The sequence below is a fragment of the Polypterus senegalus genome, chromosome 11 (genome assembly GCF_016835505.1).
Source record: "Polypterus senegalus isolate Bchr_013 chromosome 11, ASM1683550v1, whole genome shotgun sequence".
NCBI classification, from domain to species: domain Eukaryota; kingdom Metazoa; phylum Chordata; class Cladistia; order Polypteriformes; family Polypteridae; genus Polypterus; species Polypterus senegalus.
The window spans coordinates 11,534,245-11,558,099 of NC_053164.1; the positions used below are offsets into that span (position 1 = coordinate 11,534,245).

Consider the following 23,855-nt stretch of genomic DNA (forward strand, 5'->3'; position numbering starts at 1 on the left):
CATGGCCTGTACTATTCATTGTCGTTACATGTGCCAGGCAACAGCGGCTACCCACTTGCTTTCCCCTGACCCCCATACAAAGAGTTGAGGCACTATAGTGCTGCACATGGTCTTGTGTGCTCAGTTGCGGAGTACAGTCAGATACTCTTGAATGCAGGTGGTGGGGTCTTAATGCAGTAGGTGGGTGGCTTCTCTACCAGTTTGCATATGTATGAGATTGATTAGCCTGCTCAATACGTAAAAGTACCACGTTTACAAACTGTGGCTCTGATTGTGAGGTGGAAAACTCTTACAAGGAAAGGTTTCACACAAAATAAAATCTTCTTGTTTACTTTGACTTGTGTTCAAGCATGTTTGTCGGCTGTTTGGGGAGCTGAAGCACCCTCTCGGGGACCACAAGTGGCGTAGTCGGTAGGATTTTCCTGACCGTCTGCTGGCGGGGACCTGTTTTATAACATTGCTGTGGCCTAATTATGCCACCTGTGGCCACTTGAGTTCAAATCAACATACAGCAATATGTTGACTGTTTTTCTGTTGTCCTCTGTCATCCTCTCTGTTCCTCTGCCTTCACTCCTTCAAGCAAGTGTTGTCCTCTTCCCCTTGACTCTGGCTTTCTGAGTTGTGGTGGGCAGCTGCTGTTACGTGACACCTGGAAGCACTTCAATTGTCCCAAAACCGTGGTTCAGAAGCACTTCTGGGTAGAGGTGACAAAGTGGGGTTCACCAGTTCCCACAGCATGCCCTGGCACTGCCACAGGACCCAACATGGCTGAGGCAAAGAACCTCAGTTCCCATGATGCCCTGTGGGAATCCGAGGTGCTGCCGCAACCCAGGGGTGCTACTGTCTAGTGATCCAGGAGACACAATGCCCTGTGCATGCTATCTCCTTTGGTCCTTTGAAGCTGCGGGCATCCTGTCTGGGTAAGGCCAAGGAATGGCATCCCTCACAGTGCTCAAGTTCAAAGTTTATTTTCATGTGCACAGTAAGGAGACACGTTTCCATGTACAATGAAATTCTTTCTTTGCTGTCCACACCAAATGACAAAACCAATGTATAAAGATAAACATAAATAATAAGTAGCAGATAGATAATAAGTAACAGAGGAAGCATAAAGTATAAAAACAGAATAGAAATATAAAGTGTAATTGTGCAAGTAGGTTTGTGATGGACAAGTCCAATACAGTTGTGTGAGGTCGATAGAATGAGGTGAACCACGGTTATAAACTCCAGCCAGTTATTTAGGAGTCTAATGGACCTGGGAAAGAAAGAGTTCTTCAGCCTGGAAGTCCTGCATTTCATACGTCTGTACCTCCTGCCTGAGGGTAGAAGTGTGAACAGTTGATGTTGTTCCCTGAGGATCGAGGCAGTTCTCCTGCGGACTCTGCAGTTGTAGATGATATGCAGAGAGAACAATGGGGTCCTGGTGATCTTCTCAGCAGTCTTTACCACTCTCTGCAGGTGTTTGTGGTCCATAGCAGTAGTGTTGCCGTACCACACGGTGATGCAGCTGGTTGCCAAGGATCTTAGTCGACATACCAAACATCCTCAGCCTCCTCAGAAAGTACGGCCGCTGTTGAGCCCTCTTGACCAGCTGTGTGGTATTAAGTGTCCAAGTGAGGTCCTCACTGATGTAGATGCCCAGGTATTTAATGTTGTTCACCCTCTCCTCTTCAAGCCCTCGGATGAACAGTGACCGGTGAGGTCTCCTCTCCTTCCTCATGTCCACTATCATCTCCTTCGTCTTCTCTGTGTTGAGGGTGAGGTTGTTGTCTTCACACCATGACAACAGACTGTCCACCTCCCTCCTGTAGGCCTCCTCATCCCCACCAGTGATGTGTCCTATCACTGCGGTGTCGTCTGCAAACTTTCGGATGATGTTATCTTTGTGAGCGGCGACACAGTCCTGGGTGAACAGGGTGAAGAGGATGGGGCTGAGGACGCATCCCTGTGGGTTGCCTGTGTTTTTGATAATGGTGGCTGAAATTCTATTACTAATCCTGACAGACTGGGGCCTGCCAGTCTGAAAGTCTAGGAGCCAGTCACAGTGGGTGGGGTGCAGGCCAATAACAGACAGTTTGTGGGTGAGTTTATGGGGGATAACCGTGTTAAAGGCGAAGCTGTAGTCACCAAAGAGCATCCTGATGTAAGGAGTCTTTGTTCTAAAGGTGAGAGAGGGAATAATGTAGTGCAGCCGCGATGACATCTGAAGTGGACCTTTTTGGGCCGGTAGGCATACAGCAGGGGGTCCAGGGTGTCCGGTATGCTGCTCTTTATGTGGACCAGCACCACTCTCTCAAAACACTTCATGATGATTGAAGTGAGTGCTACCGGCCTGTAATCATTCAGTAAGGTAGGTGGGTTTTTGTAGCAAGGGGGACAATGATCATAGTCTTAAAGCAGGACAGAACGATACGCTGACTGAGGGAAAAGCTGAAGATGGAGCAGAGAACATCAGCCAGCTTGTTGGCACCTGCTCTGAGAGCCCGCCCAGGGATGTTGTCTGGTCCTGCTTTTTTACGGCGGTTGATCTTCCTTAGTGCTTTGTGTACCTCACCTGAAGAGACCATTGGGGGAGTGGAGGGGGGTTGTGTGGTCCGGGTGTGTGTGTGTTATTTATTTATACTGTATATATATATATATATATATATATATATATATATATATATATATATATATATATATATATATATATATAATAACATATATAGATAGGGGGTGCTCTCGCTCCCTTGTTCTCTTGTCCACGACTCCAAACACCTGGTAAAGTCCAAGATTTGACTTTATTTAATCGCCACAGTGCACAAAGCACCCTCTCCTCCACAATACTCATATAAATCACAATAATAACTACAATAAATCAATCCTCCACTCCCAGACGCGTTGCCACCCTTCCACCCAGCTCAGCTCGCCATCTGGGAGCTCTCACAGTCCTTTTATATTCCCTGACCCGGAAGTGTTCCCAATTACAGTCCATGTGACTCTCAATCCCTTCCGGGTCAGGTACAAGTCCTTTCTTTTCACCCCGGAAGCCCGTCGGTCTTCCTTTGACGAACTTCTGGGTTAAGGGGCACAAAGAAGTCTTCTGTCCTCTCTGCAGCTCCCTCTTGCGGCCCCCGTGGTATCCAGCAGGGTCTTGTATAAAAACTACATGTCCCATTACTCCCTGCTAGTCTGCAGGGGAACCTCGATACTGCAGGGAGGGCTCCATCTGGCGGCTTGAGTGTATTGGCTGGGATGACAAGCCGGCCACATCTCACAATATATATATATATATATATATATATATATATATATATACACGAGACGAGGTGTGGCAGAAAAGTAATGAGACTGATTTTTTATTTACCAAAGTTTTGATTTTTTTCAAACATCAATGTTATCCCCTTCAAAGTAGTTCCCTTGGGCAGCTACACACCGATGGAGACGTTGTTCCCACTGTTGGTAGCATCGCTGGAAGTCTTCAACCGGTATGGTCTTCAGCATGTCAGTTACACTCTTTTGGATGTTTTCTAAAGTCCCGAAATGACGTCCTTTGAGGACATTTTTCAGTTTAGGAAAAAGGAAAAAGTCACACGGACTGAGGTCAGGTGAATAAGGGGGCTGGGGAACCACAGGAATGTGTTTTTTCAATTGTCCTTCTGCTCAATTGTGAGGTTTTTTCGGCACCATTTTGGCACAGACCTTTCGCATGTGCAAATGTTCAGTCAAAATTTGATGAACGGTAAATCTGTTCACATTTAATTGTTCACTCAACATTCTTAATGTTAAACTACGGTCTGATCTCACAAGAGTGTTCACACGTTCGATGTTTTCATTGGTTTTCGAAGTTTAAGGCCTCCCTGAAAAACTTGAGCTCGGGATAAAGAATGTTCCCCATAGGCCTGTTTTAACTTTTCAAACGTCACACTTGCCGTTTAATGGCACAACGTTGCTCCAAATTCCGCTGTTCCATTTTGCGTGACGCACAACCAAAGACACAACTTCGCTAATAGCAGTCATAAAAATCATGTAGTTAATGGAAGGAGCTGAAACTCGCACTGAGCTATGGGAGGGTACTGATACACGTGCTCTATCAAGGACAACAGTGCAGCGTTGCCAGATCGCTTGCAGTGTTGCCAGTCTCATTACTTTTCTGCCACACCTCGTATATATATACACATATATATATATATAAAATGTGCACCTGTAAATAAAGTATGTTTTTTCAAATCTAATCCACATGTTGCTATGACCTGCAGTATTATAACGTAATGAAACCCTGAAGAATGAATCTTTTGAGATTTCATGCCGAAGAAGATTGTGCAGGATAACTGGGTGCCGAGCAGGAGTGATCCTAAGCTCTTGCTGATGCCAGCTTTGGCAATACGCCCAATTAGTGAAGTCTCGTATCCTATGGCTTATGCCTTTAATTTTCTGTCTTTGTGTCCACACAGGATCTCGGATTACATGGACCTCAGCCCAGCTGAAGTAGTTGGACAAAGCTGCTACCATTTCATTCACGTTGAGGACGTGGACTCCATTCGACAGAGCCACGAGGACTGTAAGTATCCGGCAAGTCCCATTCAGTACATGAAAGCAGCCAAGTGCTATTCAAATGAAAATAAATATCAGTTATTGCATCCGGCATACACAAGTATGGCATGTTAGTTTTTAAGTGGTAAAAACTGAGCAATAAAATATAAATAATCAATGACTATAGAATAAATGCATCACTTAATCCATATGAGGGTTGTCGTGGCCCGTGTCTCTCATGGCGCGATTAGGCAAGTCTTTGACTGAGCCAATTTAGAACTGCCAGGAGGGCACAGACTTTGAACTCAAGAACCTGCAGCAGGCAAGTGGTATCCCTAACCACTGCACCACCATTGCCACCCAAACTGAAACTGACTAAAGGTCGTGGTTGTCTGAACTTGAAAACCATTTGAAAGGAAATAAAAGTCTGAAGTTACTGAAATGAGATTGAATGCAGATTGATGTTAACTAAGTATAAAATCAAATGAAACAGTAGAAGTTGTTGATTTGAATATTTCTTTCTCAATGTTTGATTTATGTTGATGTCTCTTATTTAAAATTAAGAAGAATTTAGTCATTAAAAGGGAAAATGGCACCAATGTGTCAATATAAAAATATTCAGAATGACTAAAAGTTTGTATGCACCAATGTAGGAACCACATGATCCAATGGTGAGCAGCCAATCACAGAAACAGACATTGTGACATAACCATCTGTGTATATGTGTGTGTGTCTGGTTCCTCCAAGCCATCTGATTGGTCAGCTTGGCTTTGAAGTGATTGGTCAGCTTGGTATTGATGTGATTGGTCAGTTTGAGTTTGGTGATGCGATCAAAAGAGGAAGTGTGAGTGTGAAACACACGGTGAGGAGTAAAGGTAGTAGGAGCCATAATGAGAGTCGTCTTCAAAGACAAGAAGCATTCAGGAGTCGAGCAAAGTGCTGGTTAGGTGAGGGAGCACCGGTCAAGAGAGGTTCAAACACACGAGGATACAGATGAAAGGAAAATAAAGGACAAGAGATATCAAATATTTTTTAAATATATTCCATTACCATGACTAGTAATTGCCATGATTTGGTATGATTTTGGGTCCTCAAAGGCCACCTATGTTTATTTCCAATGTTAAGTCCACTTCCAGCTTTGCTAGGGGTCTGACGTCCTAGGTTGTGACTCATTCTTAATCAACACAATGGGATAAAAGGTCAGCTCTGAGTCAGTCAGTCAGTCATTGTCCAACCAGCTATATCCTAACTACAGGGTCAAGGGGGTCCGCTGGAGCCAATCCCAGCCAGCACAGGGCGCAAGGTAGGAACAAATCCCCAGGCAGGGCGCCAGCCCACCACAGGGCACACACACCCACACACCAAGCAGGGACAATTTAGGATCACCAAAGCACCTAACCTGCATGTCTTTGGACTGTGGGAGGAAACCTATGCAGACACGGGGAGAACATGCAAACTCCACGTAGGGAGGACACAAGAATCGAACCCTGATCTCCTAATTGTGAGGCAGCAGCGCCACCATGCCGCCCTCACGGCTCTGAGTCCAAACCCTTATTTGATCTGTGGATAACAAATCTCTAACAATTCTAAATTTATCATTGTACTTTTTTCTAACGTGTACTGACCCTCTTGTTCTCTTGACTATGGTTATTGTCTCTCATATTGGGCTTTGGTTTTCTTTCTTTCTTTTTCTCTAAACGCGCATCTTCTGGTTTTTGCTCAAAATGTGTCTGCCAGTTCACCGACAGGACAATGATGTGGTTAGTATGTCTAGGTTAGTGCGTGTGTATGTATTATAAGAACGACACGTAAAGGTCATGAAGAGTTGTAGTCCCAGATGGCGAACCCCATATAAATGTTGGAACAATCAACAGTCGCTATATAACAGTCGTGAGAACGTCTTCTCTGACACGAGTCCTATTGTGAACTGTCTTAAGATGGCAGATCTTTTCATTTTGACACCTTCTGGAAGGAAGAGGCGGGTCCAGGTGGGCGGGCACTAGAAGTGACATCAGAGGTCCTCCAGTCGCCAATCTTTTAGTCTGCAGAGGGAGGGAAAGAAAAGGCTTTAAGACACAGCGCCCACCCATGGAGCGGCGGGATATTACCATCAACAGAGCCCTTAAGGTGTCCCCTATGCGCACACGCGTGACATTTTATATTTATACACACACCCACACATCGCACTTGTTGTTTTTATTGTATTTTTGTCAAATGTTGTGAGGAGTCATACAGTACCAGTAAGAATTTCATTGTACTACGGACACATGACAATAAACTTGAACTTGAGAGTCTGTCCCTGCAACGTTGGCTGAAAGGCAGGAGCCTTTCCTGGATGGACCACCAGTCATTTGCATGTCACAGTCACTCATGCAGGACCAGCTAAGGCTGCGTTCACATTACAAGCCTCATTGGTGAATTTAGATTTTTTGCTCTAATTGGATTTTCCTGTCGTGATAGTTCCCAAATGACTTGTATATTTAACAATAACGCGAAAGCATCTGTCCTCCGAAATGCACTGGTTCAAACTTCAAGCTAGTGATGAGCGACCCTCATGGAATTTGAGTTCAACAAAATCGTGGAAAGTTTGGGAACTTCACAGAGCACGACAAAATGTATTGATGTCAGTAGGGAAGGAACTTCAGTTCTGAGTAGATTAGAATGGTGCAGTGGTCCTATAAGTGCCCCCCCGGGGGATAGGGAAGCACCTGCCCACTATGTCTGACTGAGTTATCGTGGCCAAAAGTGTGACCTGAGCTAACCACTGTGCCACCGTGCCTCAAGAAACAAAAGTCACAGACGGAAAAACAGCCAGAACCTGAACACAACAAATAGCGACAAACAAGCAATAAGTAAAGAAAAGAAATCAAATGAATGAAGGAACGCAGAGCATGTGAAGCTAAAGGGCAGCCAGGGAATAAGAATGAGTCCTGACCAATGAAAGAGGGGGGCCGGCGGGTCTTCAAGTCAAACACTCATTCACATTCATTCAGTTTATTTAGAAAGAGTCAAGGTGTTAGGACACTGTGAGTAAGAAATTGGGTGACTCTGCGTGGGGATTAGGTGACTCGAGTAGCGGCTATTTCATGGACGTGTTGATATCGGTTGCTGTCGTGCTGCATTGGCCCCATACAGCGGCCATCGAAACATAAAGTTTCTTACCCCCTTTCTGCATGAAAACACAAGATTAAAAATACTATAAAGCACACGGGGTAAGTAAGATATCATTTTGGAGTGGGGTACTCCTTTAAGCAGATGCCAAGGGCATACTTTGCCCAACATTTGGATACATTCAAACCCTCTAGCATTGCTTACTGTTGTGATTTAGTGTCCCCGGTTCTTGATCTGTTGCTATTAAATTCTGATTACAATTTACTTGGGTGTTTTCATTTAGACATTTCCCGGTTTTGAACTTTAGCTCATTTCCTTTAAACTGCCACACTACTATTCTAGCCAAACAAAAAGCAGAAAAGAGCAAATGTAAAGTTAAAGGAGCCACCCCCTACTTCACCCCCTGCCACATTCGTTCTACCGATGGGGTGGCTTGCCCACTTTCTAACCACAGAAGTACTTTTCTTTGTGGCAAAACTAATGAAATAAAGTCCCTCTTATAGTCCCTCGGACCCCACAACCAACCCACCATAAGTCATCTCCCTTAGTTGGCTCTCATCTAACATCACTGGCCAATTGTGCCCTGAAGTTGACTCTGAACTCTGAACTGAGGTTACACGAGTGGTATACAGTAGCTATGCTGCCATCTGGTGGCGATTAGATAGACAGATAGATAGATAGATAGATAGATAGATAGATAGATAGATAGATATGAAAGGCACTATATAATTGATAGATAGATAGATAGATAGATAGATAGATAGATAGATAGATAGATAGATAGATAGATAGATAGATAGGAAAGGCACTATATACAATAATAGATAGATAGATAGATAGATAGATAGATAGATAGATAGATAGATAGATAGATAGATAGATAGATAGATAGATAGATAGATAGATACTTTATTAATCCCAAGGGGAAATTCACATACTCCAGCAGCAGCATACTGATAAAGAACAATATTAAATTAAAGAGTGATAACAATGCAGGTATAACAGACAATATCTTTGTATAATGTTAACGTTTACCCCCCCGGGTGGAATTGAAGAGTCGCATAGTGTGGGGTCTCCTCAGTCTGTCAGTGGAGCAGGACGGTGACCCATTCTGTCATTGAAGCTGCTCCTCTGTCTGGAGATGATCCTGTTCAGTGGATTCGCCATGATTGACAGGAGTCTGCTCAACGCCCGTCGCTCTGCCACAGATGTCAAACTGTCCAGCTCCGTGCCTTCCTCACCAGTTTGTCCAGGCGTGAGGCGTCCCTCTTCTTTATGCTGCCACCCCAGCACACCACCATGTAGAAGAGGGCGCTCACCAATACCGTCTGATAGAACATCTGCAGCATCTTATTGCAGATGTTGAAGGACGCCAGCCTTCTAAGGAAGTATAGTCGGCTCTGTCCTCTCTTGCACAGATCATCATTATCTGTTAGTGCAGCTCAGCTAAAGCTTTCAGTGCTCCATTCACCCTCACCACTGGCTCTCTGAGGTATGCCCAGCTAGGCCCCTTTACTGAAAAGGCTGTCATGTTCTGAGAGGAACCACCACCCCTGCCACTCAGGCTGCATCTTTGAGAAACCCAGCAAGGAACACAACCTTCATATATCTATTTCTGTACAATACGGGTCTGCTGCCCACTATTGGCACATTAATGTAAGTACAATTTTTATAGCCTGGTTAACCTGACCTTTTGTTCTGTGCCCACATCTCAGCAGGTGGCACGCCAAGTTCCAATTCCTCTCCTTTTTGGATTACTCACAGCTTTTCTCTTTGTCACTTTCTGGTCCCAGTGCTGAGGAAAGGCCAGGTGGTCACAGGATACTACCGATGGCTTCAGCGTCACGGCGGATTTCTGTGGCTCCAGTCCTGTGCCACCATCTCCATTAACCACAAGATGCCACACGACAGGAATGTCATCTGGGTCAACTACATCCTCAGGTAATTATCCTTTTTTGTTTCCTTTAAAAAAAATGAAGTTTCTTATTTCCCATGTCATGTGTTTCTGTAGGCAGAATTCAGGGTCACAATAGTAAGGACTGCAAACAAACTTGTAGGGGACACCAGACCACACTCAGTCACTCATTCACTCAAATGGAGCAAAGTGACAGTCACCTTTATATTAGGAAGTTGCTGTCTGCCGTTGATGAAGTCTGGCAGTGCTATGGGAATGCATTCAGCCACTTTTTTAAGGTAGCGCATTTCACAGGGAAGGTAAAATTTTAAACTCTATAACTGGAAACCTTGCCAACTCTCTAATATGAGCCCTGGCAGCTGAAGTAACACGGTGAACCAGTGGTGGGAACTGACTGAACCAGCAATTTTATTCTTTAAATTCTGTCATAGCCACTTGGGCAGGGGTTCTTAACCTGAGGTCTATGGCTAGGGCGTCCATGGGTGGGTTTCAGGGGGTCCGTGAGGGTCAGATAAAAATTAACATCTATATTCACTATGCAGCCCAGTTGAACAACCTTTGCATTGAAATAAAGTAGATAACGAGAGAGTAGATGTAGTATTAGTAGCAATGGCAGTAGAAAACGTAATAGTAGTAGATCTGCTTTAATTTGCACAAAAGGATTGTATTTCATAATTATAATGAGAGGCCGTTACTGTTTTCATAAAAAAGGAATTTCTTTAGACTGTTTACACTTTAGTAATACTTTGTGTATGTCATGTATGTATGAGACAATTAAATCTCGATAAATAAAGCACATTATATTCATTGCATGCAAAGTTGTGTTTACGTAAATATTTCAGGTGTGTAGGGGGGGGGTCCATAGCTTTCATCAGATTCTTAAAGGCGTCCGTGACTCAAAAAAGGTTAAGAATCACTGCACTGGGGGATGCACTGTCTGGAGACGGACCCATCAGATGAACGGAGTACACTTACACATATATTTAGGTGGGCTGCACAACCTATTCAGTGTATCAGGGAGCAATGACTAATTAGTTATTGATTAACAGTAAGGCACCTTTCTGAGTGAGTGCCATCATATGGCCAGGCTCAATTGGCCAGGCTTTATATGGTTACCCATATAAACTAAGTAATCAAAGTAGAGCTCATGTTTTATATCTAATACATGGGTTATCCGTTGGCTCTGACATAATAATAATCACCTGACCCCTTTCGGTGACGGTGGACTTTTCCTCTTAGTATAGAGTTGCCTGGTTTTGCCACTTCTGAACCACTTGTACTACCGACCACTCATATAGAAAAAGTGTTTTTCTGAGAAAATGCATTGGTACTGGCCCAGTTTAGTGACTCTGAGCCTACTTGTGTCATGGTGGGTGCATCAATTCATTGTTATTTTCACTCATCCATTGCCCACCTCGTAAAGTTGTCAGTCATGAGCATTACAGACATTAAACGTGTTCATGTAGTCCAAGTGGGTGCAAGATAGATAGATAGATAGATAGATAGATAGATAGATAGATAGATAGATAGATAGATAGATAGATAGATAGAACTCTGCATAAATAATTCAAACTTCTACCTAACACCTCTGAAGGTTTTTATCGTCTTGCCCCTACTCACCTAATTAAACTCCTTTACCCTTACAACCCTCCACTCTTGCTCATGTTCTCTGGCACTGGATTGCTGAAGGTCCCTTTGACCAAACTGTAGGGTCTTGTCATTCAGTGCCATGGACCCTAAACCTTAGAATGTTTCACCACAATGTGACTGCTCTTTATGCTCTTCTCTTAAAACTCAACTCCAAATTGTTCCCTTTGGATAGGATTTTTCTTGTCATAACTCTCAGTTTCTGCAGATGTTGTTTTTTCTTCTCTCTCTTGTGCAACATGTACCTCTGTATTCACGTGTGTATGGGAAGTCTTTAACTTAATATAATTAATTATAAGGCACCCAAAACAATAGAAAAGCAGCACAAAGTGCAGGGGTTGAGTATGAATCAAATAAGCCTTGTTTCTTATAGAGCCTTTCTTTGCGAGTACCAGTGCACTTATGAATTCATCACAATGTAACCCCAAGCTAAAGAGGCACCATACAGGATAACTCACCTTGATTTTAAAAACTGATTGCGAGAACTTGATAATCTGTAGGGGCCTCACTATGGTTAAGAAAAAGCCCCCCAACACCTGTCTGACAGATCATACACAGTCTTGTGGACGTGTTAGAGACGACAGTCAGCAGAAGACTTCATGAACAGAAACACAGAGGACACACTGCAAGATGAACACCACAGAAACAGGATGGTCAGATTACAGTTTGTGAAAAAGGACATCAAAGAGCCTGCAGAATTCTGAGAAAAGGCCTTGTGGACAGGCGAGACAAAGATGAACCTGATCAGAGTGATGGCAAGAGCCAAGTGTGGAGATGAACAGGAACTGCCCAAGATTCAATGCGGACCACCTCATCTGTTAGACATGGTGCTGGGGGTGTTGTGACTTGGTCATGTATGGCTGCCACCGTTCCTGGCACACTTCTCTTCATTGATGATGGAACTGCTGACATCAGACGCACAATGAATTCTGCGATGTATAGAAACATGTTATCTCCTCAAGTTCCAGTCAATACCCTCAACCCCACTGGATGGAAATTCATTCTACACAAGATAATGAGCCAAACACACTGCTGAGGCAACACAGGAGTTGATCAAAGTTTCAATAATGGAAAATTCTTGAATGGCCAAGTCAGTCGCCCGATTTCATTCCAATTGAGCAGTCCATCTATTTGCTGAAGAGAAAACTTAAAGGGAGAAGACCTCCGAAATAAGCAGGAGCTGAAGATGGCTGCATGAGAGGCTTGGCACAGCATCACCAGAGAAGACCATTAGCACCTGGTGGTGTCTATGAATGGCAGACTTCAAGTAGTCATTGCATGCTGGGATATGCGACAAAGAACTAAATATGATGACGGCTTTAACAAACCTGCCATTGCTGTGTCCAAACATTACGGAGCCCTGAAATTGGGGGACCTTGTTGACTAGAATGTCTGCAGATCCCCTTAAATGAAAATTTGCCGTGTGCACTTTAAACACATTATCTGAATTGTTTGATTTGTAATTTTAAACTCTGGAGCTGAGGGGGAAATCAAGGAGAAATGCGTCTTTGCCCCAATCGTTATGGAGGGCACTGTAACTGAAGGCACAGAAGATCAACTGACAAAGGCTGGGATAAAGAGAAGTGAGTGTTTGACCAGAATGGTGGCAAGTCCTCAGAGCGCTACAATCAGGTGCAGGTGACATTTCAACTCTTCAGGCTGAACTCCTGCCATAAATCCACCATTGGTGCCCACATAAAACTCCCCCAGAGTCCTGCATGTTCCATCCCAGGCCTCCTACTCCTTGCTGGTCACATCACAGCCCTTCTCCTGATGTTGGTGGAGATTTGAAAGATGTAGAATAAATTCTTTGCTCCAGTGAGTCTGTGCTACTAATTGGCCTGGCAGTGCTTAATTAGACAAAATGGTTGGAGGGCTTTTCAGCCTGATTGGTGCTTTAGCTAATTAGTGCGGTGATTACAAGGAGCTCAATCAGCGAATTTCGAGATTATCACCCGATGAAACTGAGTGAAGCCTTGGCTGCCTTTCTGGAAAAAAAAACACAGTGGGCAGTGCACTGGCTTCACTTCCCTTCAAATTCGGGTCCCAGGCTGGAATGTTCCGGAGCAGATCGTCTGCATTTGATCTGTGGATAAGAGTAACGGTGCCATGTTAATGATTAGGATCCTCCATAATGAGCTTGGAGCAGATGTTCACTCTGCCACAGTCCAGTCGTGACCAAAAATTCTAGGAATGACCCAAGTGTTGGTTTTCACCAAGTTTGCTGCTTCAGTGTTTTTAGATCTTTTGGTCAGATGTTTCTGTGGTATACTGAAGTAGAATTATAAGCATTTCATAATAAGGCTTTTATTGACAATTCCATGAAGTTTATTCACAGATTCCATATTCGCAGTGTTGGCCCTTTTTTCTTTTTCAAGACCTCTGCTATTCACCCTGGCAGGCTGGCAATCAACTTCTGGGCCCAATCCTGACTGATGAGTTTGTCAGAATTGGTGGGTTTTTGTTTGTCCAACCGCCTCTTGAGGATTGACCACAAGTTCTAAATTGGACTTTCCTGGCCATGGACCCAAAATTTCAATGTTTTGTTCCCCGAGCCACTTTTGCCTTATGGCCAGGTGCTCCATCATGCTGGATTGTTCATTTGTGGGTCACCAAACTGTTCTTGGATGGTTGGGAGAAGTTGCTCTCAGAGGATGTTTTGGTCCCATTCTTTATTCATGACTCAGGATCGGGAGGCACCACCAAGGCAGAGCTTGCTCAGGAATGGCAGCAGGCAGATGTGAGTGAGGTGAAGACTTGTGGAGGATGGCCTGGTGGGTGTCAAGAAGGGCAGCAAAGAAGCCAAGAGAAACATCAGGGAGTGACTGATATTCTGCAAAAGCTACAGGGATTGGACTGCTGAGGACTGCTGGGGTCAAGTCATTTTCTTTGATGAATTCCCTTTCTGATTGTTTGAGGTATCTGGAAAAAAGAAAAGGTGAGCAGCGCTACCATCAGTCCTGTGTCATGCCAACAGTAAAGCGTCCTGAGACCATTCATGTCATGTGGAGTTGCTTCTCAGCCAAGGCAGTGGGCTCACTCACAATTTGGCCTAAGAACACACAGCTAGGAATAAAGAATGGGATCAAAACATCCTCCGAGAGCAACTTCTCCCAACCATCCAAGAACAGTTTGGTGACGCATAATGAACAATCCAGCATAATGGAGCACCGGGCCATAAGACAAAAGTGATCAGGGAACAGAACATTGAAATTTTGGGTCTATGGCCAGGATACTCCAATTGAGAACTTGTGGTCAATCCTCAAGAGGCGAGTGGACAAACAAAAACCCACCAATTATGACAAATTCCAAGCATTGATGATGCAAGAATGGATTGCCATCAGTCAGGATCGGGCCCAGAAGTTGATTGACAGCCTGCCGGGGCAAATTGAGAAAGATAGAAGGGCCAACACTGCAAATATTTGCATAAACTTCATGTCATTGTCATTGTGAAACTTCTGAAATGCTTATAATTTTACTTCAGTACACCATGTGAATTACCCCTTAGGATTAATAAAGTATCTATCTATCTATCTATCTATCTATCTATCTATCTATCTATCTATCTATCTATCTATCTATCTATCTATCTATCTATCTATCTATCTATCTATTATATAGTGCCTTTCCTATCTATCTATCTATCTATCTATCTATCTATCTATCTATCTATCTATCTATCTATCTATAGAAACATCTGACAAAAAAGACCTAAAAACACTGAAGCAGCAAACTTTGTGAAAACCAACACTTGGGTCATTCTCCAAACCTTTGGCCATGTCTGTAGATGACTCTTAGTGGTCCTACATTTCTTACGGATTTCTTGTAAGCTTAGCAGTAATGTCGCTCATTTTGAAGCCTGGCTAGTTATATAGTCATTGCATGAGTCTTTACTGCTGGAGGGCACAATGGGGCGGTGATTTAGCGCTGCTGTCTTATTGGTCCAGCATTCCGGTTTCAGGTGCCTCAGAGGGTCACTATCTGTCTGGAGTCCACAAGTCTATCTGGATTTTCCTGATGTTGTGAGTGGACCTTACTTACTTACAAAGAACTGGCATCTTCTTCAGGAATCGTTCTTGCCTTTCTGCCCAGTGCTGTCACGATAGGCTCTGGAGTCATGAGATCCTGGATTGGGTTTACTTATTTTATTTTGTTTGGCACCTTTCATAAGCTCACACAATGATTACTCTTTTTTCTATGACATTTTTTTTTTTTTGTGCTTCTTTAGTCGGCCAGAGTTACCAGATATGCTGCTTGATCTCCAACAGTTTCCTGAAGCAACTCGTCCCAACAGGAAAACTCTGCTGTCAACAGACTGTCCACCAGAAAAGAAAGGTACGCTGTTTGTGTCACCCACTCATCCTCACACAGTTGTTCCTTGGATGTCTCGGCAATCTGGTCCTACCCTTAGGAATAGGAGTTCATTTTTCTAGAACACACAGCCCCAATTTCTCCAGTCCATGTGTTTTAAGCCATTGCAGGGGTTTCAGGGACAGAGCAAAAGATACTGAACAAAAGTTTCTTTCTTTTGGCTGCCCTGGTGGCACTGACCAGAAAGCAGGAGACAGAGCTGGAGGTGGCAGAGTTAAAGATGCTAAGATTTGCATTGGGTGTGACGAGGATGGACAGGATTAGAAATGAGGACATTAGAGGAACGAAAGACTCAACGCTGAGAAAAAATAAAAAGCTAAACTTGCTGTTATCCATTTAGGTGCTCAGTAGCACAAGGTAACTGAATGTTAATAATTAACTTGTACGTTGTAATGAGGGCCAGACAGACACACACACACACACACACACATAGACCACCTCAGCTGCTGGGCTCCTCACGTTTGAGAAGTGTCTCTGTCTGCTACGATATCTTTAAGTCATTTTGACTATTGCATCACTATCTGACATAACAGCAATTCGAGTTTTTAATAAGAATTGTGATCTGTCGAGAAGCAACATGTTCAAATTCAGTGGTTATTTTTTCATGGCATGTTTGCATTTCTAATTCGACAGTCATGTAAAAAATGTCTTTAGTTATTCGTTTAGATTTGCGGTTAGAAGGTGGATGTTGTGCGGCCTCGTCTGTGTATCTGCTGATTTGGGTGTTTTGAGTACTGAAATCTGCGTCTGCTGCGGTTCTTGGTTATCCGCTCCGTTAATTTTGATGGAGTGTGACACACCATTTTCGCATTTTGCTGTTCATATTTTCGTGAATATAGCTGACACTTCTTTCAAGCTCACATTGACTTCAACGATGTCATCATAATCCTGAACTGCAGAGAGCACACGCAGCACCTGTGACAACGAATCGCTCACGTTTACCATTGAATGCCAATGTATACTCTGATGCTACAGAAAGGTTCTTCCCTTGCATCGGGTTATGTTTATTTTTACAACATTCAATATGCTCTCTCACACATACTGTACATGTGTCTAATAGGGTATTTTGAGGAGATGTTTTGACTGTTCATCGTAATGAGAAGTTTACTGTTTGCCGGGCAAGGTTAACGAGAACGTCTCTGGTCTTTGCAGTTCAAAATTACAACCTCTGTTTTAAACGCCACCTTCATGAGGTGTTGGATTGGTTTAGAAATGAGAAACTCAGCAGGCCGTCTAATTGTCAACATCCACTTTTTAATGAAAATACATTTACTACAACATTAGAACAATGTGGATGAGAACAGGCCATTCAGCCCAACAAAGCTCACCAGTCCTATCCACTTAATTCTTCTAAAATAACATCAAGTCGAGTTTTGAAGACCCCAAGTCCTCCTCTCTACCACACTACTTGTTCTCTTATTCCAAGTGTCTATTGTTCTTTGTATAAAGAAAAACTTCCTAATGTTTATGTGAAGTTTACCCTTCACAAGTTTCCAAAGGTGTTCCTGTGTTCGTGATGAACTCATTTTAAAGTCACTGTCTTGATCCACTCGACTAATTCCTTTCATAATTTTAAACACTTCAGTTAGGTCTTCTCTTAATCCTCTTTTTTCTTAAACTGTGAAGGCTCAGCTCTTTTACTCTTTCCTCATAACTCATCTCTTGTAGCCTTGAATGGCCATAGTCCCTCTTCTCTGGACCTTCTCTTGTGCTGATATGTCCTTTTTATAGCCTGGAGACCAAACCTGCACCCAGTACTCCAGACGAGGTCTCACCAGTGTGTCATAAAGACTTCTGCAGAACCTCCTGTGACTTGTACTCCACACATCAAGGCGCTATATATCCTAACATTCTGTTAGCCTTCTTAATGGCTTCTGAAGTCGATAGCTCAAAGTCCACTATGACTCCTAAATCCTTCTCATAAGGTGATCATTCCATTTTCAGACCACCCATTGTGTATTCAGACCTAACATTTTTAATTCCTATGTGTAATTCTTTACATTTACTGACATTAAATTTAATCGTCCACAAGTCTGCCCAAGCCTGTATGCTATCCAAGTCCTTCTGTAATGATATAATGGATTACAAATTATCTGCTAATCCACCTATCTTGGTATTGTCTACAAACTTAATGGGCTTGTCACTTATATTCCCATCTAAATGCCATCACAAGATGGGGACACTGTGGTCATAAAGGGATGGACATGGTCAGCAACAATACTCAGGTAGGCTGTGACATTTAAACAATGCTCAGTTGGTACTAAACGGCCCAATGTGTGCTAAGAAAGTATCCCCCACACCATCGCACCGCCACCACCAGCCAGAACTGCGGATACAAGTCAGGATGGATCCACACTTTCATGTTATTGATGCCAAATTCTGACCTTACCATCTGAATGCTGCTGCAGAAATTGAGACACATCAGACCAGGCAACATTTTGCCAATATTCTATTGTCTAATTTTGGTGTGCCTGTGTGAATTGTCACCTCCATTGCCTGTTCTTAGTTGACAGGAGTATCACCCTGTGTGGTCTCCTGCTGCTGTAGCCCACCTGCTTCAAGGTTCAATGTTTTGTGTGTTCAAGGATGCTCTTCTGCATACCTAGTATAACAAGTGCTTATTTGAGTTCCTGTTATCTTTCTATTAGCTGAGACCACTCTTGCCATTCTCCTCTGACCTCTGGCACCAACAAGGCGTTTTCACCCAGAGAACTGCCGCTCACTGGATATTTCCCCTTTATCTGAGATGGTTGTTTGTGAAAGTCCCAGTAGATCAGCAGCTACTGAAATACTCAGACCAGCCCTTCTGGCACCAATGACCATGTTCATTTAAAGTCACTTCACTCTCCTTTCTTCCCCATTCTGATGCTCGGTTTGAACTTCAACAGGTCATCTTAACAAGGTCTACAGGCCGAAATGCATTGAGTTGCTTCCCTGTGATTGGCTGATTAGAGATTTGTGTTAGCAAGCAGTTGTACAGGTGTACCTAATAAAGTGGCCACTGAGTGTGTATATAGTTATACAAAGTAATATGGGAATCAATTGACTGATTTAGTAATACTGATGAAGCAATCAATGCTACAAAAACTAAAATATTTCATTTCAGATGGTTTCCACACAAGAATAAAAAATAAATAATGAGAGATTAGAATGGTGTTTACATGATGATGTTCTTATGTATGGATTGACTGATTTAGTATTTCTGGACAAAATAATAATAAAAGACACTTGTGGAAGATACAATACAATACAATACAATACCATTTATTTTTATATAGCCCAAAATCACACAAGAAGTGCTGTAATGGGCTTTAACAGGCCTTGCCTCTTGACAGCCCCCCAGCCTTGACTCTCTAAGAAGACAAAAAAAAAAACCTCCCAAAAAAAAACCCTAGTAGAGAAAAATGGACGAAACCTTAGGAAAGGCAGTTCAAAGAGAGAACCCTTTCCAGGTAGGTTGGGCGTGCAGTGGGTGTCAAAAAGAAGGGGGTCAATGCAACACAATACACAGAACAGAACAAATCCTCAATAAAAAATTTTACAAGTATGGAGCAGAATTTAACAGTAGATGATATCACATAATAGGATTTGGATTTGTTCAGAGTCCTGGAGACCTCAGCCATCAAGCTGCCTCCCCCTATTGGCCATTCCACAGCTGAAACAGTGCTGGGCCAGCCAATCCGACCCTTTAGCCGACGATTACTGTGATCCTCCATCAGAGATGACTTTACCTTTGGCAGGCAGAACAACTTGGCAGGTGGGCCTTGGCACCAAGTGCCACATTTGATTACTGAGAAGAGAAACAGAATAGGTGAGGGTTAGTAACAAATTATAATTATCATCTTACTTATGTTTTAGTATTAATGACCAACAGCAGAGATGCAGTCTGTACAGCTAATCAGCAGCTCTAGTCAGGGTGTGCTAAACTGAAGTAGTGAGTCTTCAGCAGGGATTTGAAAGCTGAGACCGAAAGGGGATCACTTATAGTAGCAAGCAGACCATCCCACAGTTTAGGGGCCCTGTAAGTAAAAGCTCGACCTCCCACTGAAGATCAGCCTCGACACAGACGGTCACAGACTCCAGATATTGAAAAGCACACACGTTTTGCTCCTGGGCACACAACACAATACTCAGCCCAATACAGACTTTCTTTTCTTCTGCCGCCTCTACTCCACTCCTCACAAGCTCCAAATGGTGTGAGGCAGCCCCTTTAATGGCACACCCAGATGTGCTCCAGGTGCTCCCGGATGATCTTCTGGTAGCACCTCCTGGTGTGATGGAAGCACTGCCCTTGCACCCAGAAGCACTCTGGGCATATCTGGTTCCTGTCCTCGCAGCACTTCCTGGTGTGGCAGAAGTGCTGCATTCCATGGTTCCAGAACCATCCAGATGCCCGCTGGTGGTGGCTACGAATCCCCACAGGTTTGAGCTTCCCTTTAGCCCTTTTGCGTCCAGGGGAATATATTGCCCCACTCCAGGTCCTCCCTTGTTCCAGGCATCCCGGTGGGGCAAAGTCCCTGGTCGTCTGCCACACACTATCAAATCAAATGAAACCAAATAATAATGAAAGAAACTGTAAAAAAATCAATTTGAAATTATGTGCACTAAAATGAAGAGAGATGGAGGAGGAGAGGACTAATAATGAAAAACTACAACTAAAAAAAATGATGATACCCGAATGACTGGCGTTCAGTTCGGAGTTGATTCCTGGTGTGAGGAAGGGGATGCTTGAATTGAAGACTTTACTGTAATCTTATTCTTCCTGATTCTCTTATCCCATACGCTTTATTTTTTTCGTCATTAGTGTCACTACTAAATTTTTGTTGCTGACGGTCTCTTCTTCTGTTTCTTTTACGCAGGTGGAGAACGCAGCGAAACTCATCTGGTAGATGGCAGTAGCAGCCTGACCTCAAAGTCAGTGGGCTCCCCAAAGAGTCAATCGCAGGAAAAGAAGAAAAGGAGTCAGCAGCCAGCCCCAGCTGAGGGAGTCGGAGGAAGCAGTGACCGCCCCGTGTCCCCAGAAAGTGACAGCAGTTCTGAATCCATGGCCAAGCGCATCAAAGTGGAAAATACACTGGAGTCAGGGAGCAGTGATGATGGGGAAGAGGATGAGCACAAAAGGACTCGCAACGGCCGCGTCATGGTCCAGCAGCACAAGTGTCCCCCACGTATGCAGGCCGGGCCTCCGATCAAAACTGAACAAGTAGGGGCCGAAGGAGACACATGGGCCGGCTCCGGAGAGCTCAACCTCAACTGTCCTCGGATCTGCATCCCTGACTCAGTGTTAACCCCACCGGGTGGTGAAGCCCCTCCCAAAACTCAGTTCACGCCCTCAGTGGAGGCTCTGTCCCCGCCTCTTTCGGGCTCACCACTCTCCCGTGACGAAAGACTCTTCCACGGCTCGGCAGGTGACCTCGAGCTCCTTCAGCGGCTTGACGTGGGTGAGCTTGGAGGAGTCGGAGTCGGCCGTGTGGTGCTCCCTCTACCCCGGCCCGTGGACAGCATGGCCCCCCCCAGCCTGTACGCCCCCAGCACAATTAGGTATGCCCCGGCCGAGTTCTCAGCAGGTCACAGTCACTCGCTAAATTGTGACTTGCCCACCAACCCCAAATCACCATCCTTGTTCGCTCACCTCCAGAGGCTTGGCGGTTTGCCTTCGTTCAGCGGCTTCTCACTCTCTCCAGCGTCCTTACCTCTGATGCCGCTCAATGGACTCCATGGCACTTCCATGGACACAGACAAGGAGGAAGACTGAGGCTCATGTGCCCACCCCACATCATCTCAGGGCTGCTCATTGGGTGACTGCTACTTCAGGCACTACTGAAGCCACCAATTCACATGGAACCACCAAGAGCAGGCAAACCTCAAGCCCACTGAACCAGAGTTCCTCTTATCTTTTATGGGGGTGGGGAGCAGCGTGCTGTTCAACAGAACTAAAATGAGTCAGATGGACACTCCTTGGGTCTGTGCCCATCACTTTCTGCAGTTCCTTAGCAAGCACTTACATAAAGACTGGCGCCAGAGACGAGGACGAGGATGAAGGTGTGGGAGACGTGCATTCCGGCATACGAAACAAAACCCTGTAGCACTTGTTAGCTGGACACGGCTCTCTCACATCCATACCCGAGGACCCTGCCGTCCGGCCGCCCAGCACGGGGTGGCACATTCAGTTTTCAGATGTCACACACGTGTAATGAAGCATGAGCATGTATTACGTGTAAAACCTTTAAGGCCAATAAAAGCACACGACTAACTTTTGTAAAACTCTGCTGGGCAGTGGCGTGTTGGTGGAGTGAACGAGTCAATGAGTGAGTGAGGGTGTCCAAAATGATTGGCGTGAACTTTCTAGTGCTATCTGTATTTATTAGGAAGTGACAAAATCCAAAAGTGTTTTGAGGGAATTGGAGATAGGAGGATCAGACAACACGTCGCCTTGTTGGAGTGGGCATCTGCGGTCATGTTTGTCGTCAATCCTCAGAGCCAGTATGCTACTGTAGATGCCAGTGGGTTTTAGACATCCTGTGTGATTTACTTCCAATTGGTTGGATCTTGTGCTATCACCTTGGCCCCATCGATGTCATTGGACGTTATCCTCAACTTGACGTGCCCAAGTTTTCTTAGGAACATTTCGTTGTACCTTCCAGGTTATTAGGCAGTTTCGCCATAGCAGTTTGTAAGGGATTCAGTTTTTTGTCCATTCTGAAGGTCAGGTCAGGTCAGGTTGGGCAGCAGGCACTGGTAAAGCGTGTTACTGTACCCCCGTACACAATGAAACAGCTTGGGATCCTAGTAGGCAGCCCCACCCTCTGGAAATGACCCTCTATCTTCCTCAGCCATGTGCTTTGTGGGCATCCCCTTGGCCTAATCCAACCACTCGGGTCCTCAGCAATAATGAAGATCTTGTGAGCTGGATCACCCTCGGGGAATCACGCCACATGGCCGTAGTGCTGTAACTGACGCTCCCTCACAATTCAGGTCATGTGCCTCATCTGGGACTCCGTAAGCAACATAAAGTCAAACCAGCGATACTCAAGGATTCTCTGAAGAGACACAGTAGTCCTGTCTCCATCTCAGGTCACTGGATAACATCCATGTCTCACAAACAGGGAGCACCAGGACTCAAGGCTTGCAAAGATTTTAGGCGCACTACACACCCCTTCCAGCGATCCCCTGACACCCCCATTGCTCTCCTAATTTGTCTACTGACTTCATAGGAAGAGTCACCAGAATGTAAAAGTAAACCTGTCGACGTGGTCAACACTCCCTCCGCAGACACCCTGTTGATGGCTGTGCCCAAGGGGTCACTAACCATTAAACTGCCACATATGTACCTGCGGGGTTAATGCATCCCTGGACGCTAAATACTTTTTTTCTGCACTTTTTAGGAAATGTCACAATTCACCAAGAAAAAGTGAAATTTTAATGGAACATATTTTTTGTCATGCAAAGAGCATCACAATTACTACAACACTGATCAGTCTACACACTACCAATGCACTGTTAAAAGTATAGAAATAACTACTGGAACAATCAATTATTATATGTACAGGGTGGTCCAGATCTAATTATGCAGAGTCACATCATCTGGATGACTTTGATTTATGCGTGGACGATTCCAGTTCGGCGCAAAGACGATTCTTCATGTCGTCATGTCAACACACTTCTCGATGGTCCAGGATTTTTCGGGTAATTTTCTATGTAATAAACTTAATAAGTTATAGTGTAATGACAATTGCATAATTAGATCTGGACCACCTTATACAAGGTGCAACTGATGCCATTGATGAAATTCAGTAAATTACCAAGCCAACTGCGCTTGAACTGGCACACAGAGGCCAACGCTGATGCTGGCAGACTAGTATAGTGCAGCGGCTGAATCTCGGGCAGTGATGCTGATTCGCTAGGGGGCGCCAGTTGTCAATGTACGGCACGAACTGATCAGCTCCAGCATGCTGGAAAATTGCACAGGGAACAGACTGTTGCTGGTTTGTAGTGTTCAATAAATGTATCTCACCAAATATACTCGGCTCCAATGTGCTGGGAAATTGCATTGGGAACTGACTATAGCCAGTTGTGGCGTTCAACAAATGTACGTATGGAAAGCTACTTGGCTCTGGCGTGCTGGTGAATTGCATTGGGAACCGATTTAAGGGTTAAGCTTACAGGCCTATAGCTTCTACAGCAGTTGCGATTCACACAAACTTGAATCCACTGTGAAGCTCGACGTTTCATTTCACAAAAAATGAATGTATAAATATGGTGCTTCTGAGGAATAAGCTGGTTTAGCGTTGCCTGACCG

The 23,855-nt window shown here is 44.3% G+C and overlaps 1 protein-coding gene across 2 annotated transcripts in view; it reads left to right on the forward strand.

Annotated features, from left to right (window-relative positions):
* The window catches only part of npas1 (neuronal PAS domain protein 1), a 366,892-nt gene extending 345,083 nt beyond the window's left edge, over nucleotides 1-21,809 (forward strand). For both annotated transcript variants that reach the window (XM_039768048.1, XM_039768049.1), the window contains 4 exons: nucleotides 4,434-4,540; nucleotides 9,417-9,564; nucleotides 15,414-15,520; nucleotides 20,416-21,809. In XM_039768048.1, the coding sequence (XP_039623982.1) occupies nucleotides 4,434-4,540; nucleotides 9,417-9,564; nucleotides 15,414-15,520; nucleotides 20,416-21,311 (1,258 nt within the window). In that variant the 3' untranslated portion in view covers nucleotides 21,312-21,809. The remainder of the gene's footprint in view (nucleotides 1-4,433; nucleotides 4,541-9,416; nucleotides 9,565-15,413; nucleotides 15,521-20,415) is intronic.
* Nucleotides 21,810-23,855: the final 2,046 nt, after the last annotated feature.